This window comes from Artibeus jamaicensis, unplaced genomic scaffold (assembly GCF_021234435.1).
Source record: "Artibeus jamaicensis isolate MK-2021 breed Jamaican fruit bat unplaced genomic scaffold, CSHL_Jam_final contig_548, whole genome shotgun sequence".
Classification (NCBI taxonomy): domain Eukaryota; kingdom Metazoa; phylum Chordata; class Mammalia; order Chiroptera; family Phyllostomidae; genus Artibeus; species Artibeus jamaicensis.
Window position 1 is genome coordinate 8,564,066 of NW_026521883.1, and position 9,141 is coordinate 8,573,206.

A 9,141-nucleotide genomic window follows, 5' to 3' on the forward strand; every position below is an offset into this window, starting at 1 on the left:
GAAGTGAGTGGTTTTCCCAAATACCCTGTCTTGCCTGATCCTGTGATGTTTGTTTCTCCAGACCAAATCGCTTACTGCTCTTACACGGATTCTTAGATGAGAATGTCCACTTTGCACACACCAGTATATTACTGAGTTTTTTAGTGAGGGCTGGAAAGCCATATGATTTACAGGTGAGTTTTATACTTTTTCTTTTTTAATATTTTACTCATTTTTAGAGAAGAGGGAAAGGGAGGGTGAAAGACAGGGAGAGAAACATCGATCTGTGGTAGCCTCTTGCGTGCCCCCAACCAAGGACCTGGCCCACAACCCAGGCATGTGCCCTGACTGGAAATCAAACTGGAGACCCTTTGGTTCTCAGGCTGGCACTCAATCCACTGAGCCACACCTGCCAGGGCGGGTTTTCTGCATTTTAAAAATAAATAGTGATTAGTGATTGATTACTTTGAAATACAATGAACTATGAAGTAAGGCTGAATTTTCAGTTGTGGTCATTCTTTGCTTAAGAGAATCAAAGTGATAGGCCTAGGGAGCAGTGCCTCTAGTTGGGTGAAAGTTAAGGTTCTGTTGAAGTTCGGCTGAAACCTGTCTGTTTGATTCCACGACTTGCATGTTGGCGTCTGCTTTCAGTCTGTCATCATGGAAAAGTTGCAGGGGTCCATTTACTGTCCTCTGCGTTTCTTCCTCCCCTGGAAGAGTGACAGAATGTCATTCGATTTCATTGTTGTAAAGAGGATTTTTAGGTCCTGATTACATTGCTCCATTACTCAAATAAAAAGATATTAAGAGAAACTCTTTCTCCTTTCTACTTCTTGCATAAATTATATGCTCATACGAAATGAAAAATGTTACTTTTTCCTTTCTTGTTTCATTGGCATTTCTGTGGGTAAACCGTGCGGTGTTTGTCCACAGCAGCAGCTGTCGGGCATTTCGGCCCCTGTCCAACCAAACAGCTCCTGTCTGTTCGTGTGGGTGGTGGCTGTCATATTGCTCATGTGAGATACTAAAGCTATTAAAATATTTACTTAAAACAGCAATAATAAACAATTACACGTTAACAAAAATCACATTTTTATGGAGAGGGGAGACTATTTTCCAAAACAAAACAGAATTTACTCAGAAAAATAGCACTGCTTTACATTTTTGTGAGTGCCGTTAATGTCTGGCTTTAATAAGGAAGACACCTGGGTTCTCACGGCGACTTCCAGGTGCTGTCTGTTGTGAATTGGGGTTTTCAGCCTCACAGAATACGTATTGAAGAGTTGGGAGGGTTTAGCCGTTTCGGATAATTGTGGATATTCTTCTTTCATACTATAAAACCGGAAATGTTAGTGTCCTGAAGGTTAGTTTTTGTGTGGAATCCGAGCCATACTTGTTAGTTTTTCGTACTATGTTATTACATTATAAACATTTGGACCTTGTATTTCAAATGGACCTTTTATCATGCATTGGTCATCTGGAAAATATTGGTTCACTATGTTATGCCAGTCTTCTAAATGTTGATTCATTTCATTATATAGTGTTTTAAAACTCACATGAAAATTCCACTGATCTCATCAGAAAAGTCTCTTTAAGTTCATATTGGGAAGCTCATGAGCTAGTAGTGGTAAATGCAAGTTTTCCAGCATTTTAATTTTCTCTTAAAAGCTCAAACTTTATCATTGCAAACAAAGACTGCCAGTGTTGTCTTTGAAGTGACCGGCTTGCTTCATTCATTTTTGAGAAAATGTTTGTCAAATACCCATGTCCGAATCACTATTAATCATCAGCCCTTCTTTCAAGTTAGAAATGAAATTCCGTTTAGAAAGTGCCAGCTCAGCTCGCAACTCGGTAGCACAAGTTGTTTTTCTTGAGACAGCCTACGGCAGAAGCGCTTTACGTATTCTCTTCCATTTTGTCACCACAGGGTATTAAAAAGACATCTGCTCAGGAGTTGCAATGTGATCAAATTAAATTCTAAGTTTTACTGAGACTTACGTGAAATTAGCATCTTTCTGTAATTTTGGGGTGGTGAAGAATACTGTGACTTCTACTACAATTTAATGCCACTGCCTTGACGTGTGCTAAGGCACCAGCACTGTTACCACTGCTTTCACATTACCAGTACAAATGCCGGCCCAGGGAATATATAGGCAGATAGTGTTTGAGTTGTTCTGAAAGCAGTCTGACCTAGTGTATCCCTTGAAAGTGTTTCTTTGGACTCTAGAAGTCTGCACATGTCACTTGAAGAACCATTGGTCTACACAAAAATCCTTCTGTAAGCTTAATGGTGTATAAGGAATTATAAAACAAGGAGAGGGCCTACATTTAAGCCTTTAATCCATTTTGAGTTCATTCTTATATGGCACAAGAAGGTGGTCTAGTTCAATTTTTTTGCATGTGTCTGTCTAGTTTTTCCAACACCCCACTTGCAGCGTTATTTACAACAACCAATACATGGGAGCAGCCAAGTGCCATCAGTAGACAAATAGATAAAAAAGCTGTGGTGCGTATACACAGTGAGATATACTTGGCCGTAAAAACGAATGAAATCTTACCACTTGCAACACCGTGGATGGACCTAGAGGACATCATGCTAAGCGAAATAAGTCAGACAGAATATCATATGATTTCACTTACATGTGGAATCCAAAGCGCAAAGTAAACAAGCAAAACAGAAGCGCACTCATAGATACAGAAATCAGACTGATGGTTGCCAGAGGGAACAGGGGTCGTGGGGCTGGTGAGAAAGGTGAAGGGATTGAGACGTGCAAATTGGTGGTCATGAAATAGTCACGGGCATGTAATGTAAGGCGCCAACTGGGTTCTTGAAACTACGAGGGGACCACTTTGTAAAGTATATGATTGTCTAACCAGTATGCTGTACATCTGAAACGAATACAAAATAACATGCCGTTAAAAAATTAATTGAAAAAGAAGAGAGGGGCCTTTAGATAGGATGTATGTGTATAACATCTGAGAGGGTGTGTGCTAGGTTATTAATCCTGTGGGAAATCTCTGGAAAGCTTTTGGAAGATGTATTATTAAATTCTTATTTTTTATATTTTAATTTTTGTTGTTAAGATCTATCCTCAGGAGAGACACAGCATAAGAGTTCCTGAATCTGGAGAACATTATGAACTGCATCTTTTGCACTACCTTCAAGAAAACCTTGGATCACGCATTGCTGCTCTGAAAGTGATATAGTTCTGACCTGTGTAGGACTCTGGTGTGCACTGGCTGTTTGACCAAATGAGGAGGTTTAATCCGTGGAGAGCATAGAACTGATCATCACATTTCGATACATAACATCTACTTCCGGGAGTGTATTTGGTGCCATGCAGACATCAACAGCTTGTGGATAGTAATCTAATACCTTAACCATACACACAGGAAATTGAATGACACATTTCTGAGGGATCCAGCAATACCTTGAGAATTACTGACAGAAGACATTATCACTATGTATCCCTGTTACCTTATTTTCACTTTTAATAGCATTATAAACCTCATGGACTTAATTAGTGTATTTTTACAGTATACTTCTGAGTTTGTTAAAATATGATGATATTAGTGATTGGTTTGGTTCAATTCCAGAATCTCTGACTAGTTACAGATTTGATAGCACTTAAATGTAATTGAATAGCTTATGCTTCATTGCTTGGGGTATATCCGGCATGTTATGGACTAATCACTATTAAACCCATGACTTAACCAGTCATTAATGATTTTTCAAGAAAAACGTAGTGGCCTCCTAAAGACACTTCCATTGTTTCATTCAGGCTCTGGCCGGTCTTTAGCCAGTTTTAACTGTATCTAGGATAAATAGTTCTCTTCGATGATATGACAGAGTGAGTTTTCCTTTCGCATAAAGGCGAGTAACTATATGTAGCATGGATTTAACTAGTCTTATAATACTGATAATTACAGGCAGAAAAATTTTAATCAAACTATTAGAGCTTGAATATTTATAGGCAATTTCTTTTCCTTTAGGAAAAGGGAAAAAGTACACATTCACTTGTATTCTTCAGAAAACAGCGGTGCCAGTTTCCACTGGGTATTTTCTAAATAAAATGTTCCAGGGCTTCAGGGAGACGAGCGGGAATCGCGGTGGGGCAGGGAGATCCGGCTATGGCGGGCGACAGGCAGCGGGAGGCGAGGGCCTGCCTGAGAACCAAGCAGAAGTATAATTTGACCACAAGTACTCATGAAAAGTTTGGAAGGTAAGATTTAAATTCCCAAAATGTTAGGAAACCAGAATTTAAAAATTACTCTCTTGCCAGCACAGTTACAGACTAATGTTATTCAGGAGAGGAAAAGTTCTTAAGAGTTACTTTCATAATTCTAAGTTTAATTTTTTATTTTCTTTTAGTTTTAGAAACATTACAAATTTAAACTGCCTTCATCCTTTTTAAATCATTTGAACATAATTTCGGTATTATGAGCTTAAAGAGATTTCCAGAACAACCTCTTTAGCATAAACTGATCCCAACCTCTCTCTTTCAGTGTTCAAAGCCCATATAAACAAGTTCCTGAATGGCCGTGACAGTTCCTGGGTTAGCTCTAGCACTTGACTGCTGAGGGAGCTCATAGGCTTTCAGGTGCTGATTGGGGTCTGTCCCTTAGAGTCTTGGGTGCTGGGGTGGGTCACATTGGAGCCACAGGCAGAGGATGCACCTATGAATTTGACCCTTTTTATCACAAGCCTCCGTGTTTGGAAAGTTGTTACCAGTACTTTTAAAAAACGCTCCAGGGAAAATAGCTTTTCTTCTCTCTCTGACCACTACACAGAGTAGGTTTCTCCCATAGAGGGCCCAGCCTCAGTTAGTTAAGAACGGCAACTGTGTGGCAGAGGTGGGCTTCCTCACTGAGGGCGGGATGGCAGGTGACCTGGGGTTCTGTTCTCGGAAGGGGGGTGGGTTTTCCGTTTGTAGGTGTGTCCTGTGTAATAGGCACCACACTTTCCCCTTTGGTCTGTGTGTGTATTGATGTTCTCGTTCATGGTACTTTCCCGTGTCAAGATTTGTTTCTATTTTTTCAATGTTAAGTTAAATTGATTTGGGTAACTTTTCTTCCCCACGTATTTTCCCACATGATTTAAGCATATATTTGACGATGGAAAGCTGGATTTTTTGTGGTCTGGTTGGCCCCAGGGATCTCATCCTTACCCTAATCTGCCAGGTAGAAATGGTTTGGACAGTGGCTGTTAGCTATGCATTTGAAGCCCTTCGCCCATTCAGGCTGTTTCTTTAAAATAGCATCTCTTATTTTACCAAACAAACCTTACAAAACCTCACGCACTCTGGAATTCACAGGTTTTCCTTTTGCATGTTGCCTTCTCCTTTCCTCCTGTCACGAGGAATGCTTCTGTTACAATTCTCGGTCACTTAAATGCCGGTCTCTTTCTGAAGGGGAAATACCTGACTGAATTCACTTGCAGAAAGACAGCTCGACTGAATTCAGTTTTTTCAAACTAATGTGTAAGACATCATAATCAATTCAAGCAATCAGTAGAAATACCACTAAACCTGTAGGGCCCCTGTCTACAGCAACAATTTAAAAGGCAAGAGTATATAAAAGTAGTGGCAGTTTGGGTGAGAGACAAAAGGCACGAGGTTAAACATGAAACAGCGTTTTTGCAGCCTTGATGAATGGGCATACTTGATCAGTCACTGGCAGGTAGGGTCACTTATCCGTTGTTCAGCCAGTGGGACTCAAAATCTAAGATTCATCTGGGACACTTAACTAAGACAGATACAGTCTTTAACCTCACTCTTAGAAATTTGGATGGAGACCAGGAATCTGTATTTCTAAGAAACTTTCCAGGTGGTTCTAAAAGCAAGGCATTTGTGGGCTGCTTTAAGAAACTTTTCTATAGACAGTGGAGTTGGATTAAGAAAATAATAGGCAAGTTTTGCACTGGACTGATTTAAAAGAACCTAAAACAATAGTCAAGACAGCTGCTTATCTGTGATAACTGTCGGTCCCTTCTCACCCTAAAAGAAGCAGGGGTTGTTAACTGTGTATCCCTTTTGTCTGGAGAGTCCTTTTGGAATGAAGGTCTCTCCTCTCTGCCGTTCTTGGGTCATTTCCAAAGCCTCATACCAGAGGACGAAGTCACAGTGCATGCATTACTTTTTAAAAGAGTGAGATACAGGTGATGAGGCTTACTTTTTTTACTCCGTTTTGTTCCTTACGGAAGGTGTATCCCACCTCTCTGTAACATCGTTCTGTTTTAGGTGGGATGATTCCTATAAGATCTCTCCTTACTATGGAATCATATGTTTTTCAAACTGTTATATCTTTGATATAATCTAATACTCTTTGTTAGAAGAGGAACCTACATCTATAGAGAGGAGAATATATACCCATGGCCGGTGTTCAGTCGGTACTAGACTCCATTCAGATGTCCTGACTCATGGTAGTTAAATATGTAGAAAAGGCAAATTTTTAAAGAAATATTTATTAATATATTCCTATGAAGCATTTTAAAGATAACATAAAATGGTTAATTTTTCCATTCTAAAGTAAATGCTAAGCATGCTTATTAATGAAGCAGTACTTCTCATTAGTTTATGACATTCTGAAGTTCATGAAAATTGTACTGAATGTGTCCTTGGTGTAGTGGAGGGATTTGGGGACTGGGATATAGAGTGCTTGCTGAGGCCTGGGAGCCCGCCTTGGCGCAGCTCGAAGTAAGAAAAGAGGCATGGCCCTGTCTAAACTAAGGTGTTAGTGTTCATTCCCAGCAGACATGAAGGAATAAGGAGACTTCCCTGACGTCCACCTTCCCAACCCCTCCCAGCCTCGCCTGTCCATCACGCAGCCTGAAGTGTGGAGACGTGTTAGTGCAAGGTGCTGGCTCCTCCTTATTCTGTCCAGAGACAGCTTTGGGTAATCATTTCAGAAGTCCCTCACAGACAGGAAAAGTAGTGTTTGTATGTTTGTTTTTAAATAACCCAAGTACAAATTTATGTTGTATTCAGCACAATTGGAGTTCAGGTCTTTAATTTTAGACATAAAGTGCCTGCTGCTTTAAGCATTGACTTGTATAAAAAGAATTGCATGTCTCACACCAGTAAGTTTATGAGTTTTCTCATTTTCAGCTACATAGCTTTTAATCATGTAAAGCAAAACATTAGTTTTGTTGCATTTTATTACAGGTTCTTTGTTGCAATAAAGATGCTGCTAAAATTAATTGATGTAAATGTTCTTCTTTCCCCTATTCTCTGTTTGAACAATCCTGACTCGATTAATGGCAAGTGTGGAGTGGTGAACACACATAAGCAAGGTCATGTGCTTGCGGTGGAGAAGGGAGACTGTAAGGTGATGACATGGGGCTCCTAGTACTGTACCCACCACCCAAAAGTGCCTCCCGCCCAAAGACGGGTGTGCAGAGCACCGCTCGAGCCTGCGAGTGGCTCCTAGTGCCCCACAATTCATGTAGCAGGGGGAGGTGGTACTTGGAGCCAGTAATTAGCATACCCTCCCTGAGCAGCTGGGTGCTTCTTGGGAGTACCACTTAGAGTGGATGGTAGTTTTTGCGTGTTCCCCAGAAAACTTTAAGGGAGTTCAGTATAATCATTTCTTCAGATTTTTTCTTGGACAATTCTTTAGTCTTTTGAAGCTGTACTAGAGAAAGGGGCGGGGGGGGGAGAAGCAGATGAACTCTTATAAAATTAATAAATGTTGACTCATATGATCATCTTTCCAGAACAGACACTTTACTAGGATTCTATAACCCTCTGAATTTGTATGCAAAATATTGTGTGAATGAGTGGAGGTGCATTCTGGGAAGAAGGATTTTGGCTTTATCAGATTCTCAAAAGAATAATAATCTTAAAGAACCACTGCTGTATTATGTATTTGGGTCTTAAACTTTAAATCTATATACAAAAATTATTAGGGATAAAGGTAATCTTTAAACAGCAATGCTATAGAGCAATACTTCCTAACCTTTTCACCTCATGACCAAAAAAAAAAGACATTTGTGTGACACTCTGGGACAAACTGAGGTACACTGGATTAACCTAGTAACCTGTTGAGACAGCTCGTAGCCAGAAGTGACCAGCCAGGCCCACCCAGCTCTCAGATATCTCAGCATACCCATAATACATTTATGGCATTCTCAGAAACAGACCACCTTGGTCTCAGATTCAGCCTGGATTTAATGCTAATCAAGAATCAGCTTTCAACCTGGCCATAAGCATTCTGCAAAGACTTCTGAAGCCCAGACTCTCGTGTCTCTAGGACTCCAGCGCCCCAGCCAGATCAGAGCAAGAGCTGTGGCCTTGGAGCCTTGGGGACTTCCCTTTGGCCTGACCTCACCCACTCAGTGGTTAGGAGGAAACAGCGTTCAATCCCATGGTCCGTCTGGGTGAGCAGAGTAGAAACAGGTGCAGTATGAGACCCAGCCATAACTTGACTGGGGGTCTTGAGTGGTCGTGGGAATGCCAGGGTGTAACTGTTCATCAGCCCTGTTCTGTCTGCAGCAGATTGGGTGCCCTGGCACTGCCACACTGGGAAATGCTGAGCCCCCGTTGACTTGGAGTGGGTGGGACTGAGCTTCGACTCAGGCAATGGGATTGCTGCGTTTGCTGAGTGCTTCTCACTGAAAGGTGCTCTCTAAATTGGCTCCCAGACTTGAGTTCTTGAAGTGGAAGTTTGGGAAACAGGATAGCTGTCCTTAGCCAGTTCCCAGGAATTCCTCTCACCCCTCCCCTCCTTTACTGGAAGAGCACCCTACAGAAAGGGCCTAGTTTATTACTTTAACATTCTAGTCCCAGGTGATGGGTCTCTGGAGGAAGGTCCGCTGTCCACTTAGTTTCTGGAAAACACACTGCCCTTCTAGAACATGACCTCTCTGTGTCGGCCTGGTCGCTGCCCATATATATGGTCATAGTTGCACCCCTAAGCGCACACGTGAATGCTGCTGTCTGTTGTAGTTCAGTCAGGTACTTACTAATGTGTTGCGGCTCCAGTTCACTGCTTTGCATCATCTGCACTGTCCACTCCTCAGGCCATGCTGCTCCTGCCTTAGTCCAGGGCGGCAATGGCAGGCTGGGTTGCCGCAGCAGCTCTTTCACTAGCCGGAGTTGGAGGTGAAGATTAAGAATTCCAAGTGACTGCAGAGAAGCAGTTCTCAACTTTTCACTCAGCAAA

General features: G+C 41.5%; 1 protein-coding gene across 5 annotated transcripts in view; it reads left to right on the top strand.

The window, feature by feature from the left end:
• Positions 1 to 7,177, top strand: part of DPP8 (dipeptidyl peptidase 8) — a 58,628-nt gene extending 51,451 nt beyond the window's left edge. For 4 of the 5 annotated variants that reach the window (XM_053670041.1, XM_037155585.2, XM_037155586.2 and 1 more), the window contains 2 exons: positions 62 to 173; positions 3,064 to 7,177. In XM_053670041.1, coding sequence (XP_053526016.1) covers positions 62 to 173; positions 3,064 to 3,186 — 235 coding nt within the window. In that variant the 3' untranslated portion in view covers positions 3,187 to 7,177. The remainder of the gene's footprint in view (positions 1 to 61; positions 174 to 3,063) is intronic. The other variant, XR_005083983.2, reaches the window with a different exon arrangement.
• The last annotated feature ends 1,964 nt before the right edge of the window (positions 7,178 to 9,141 follow it).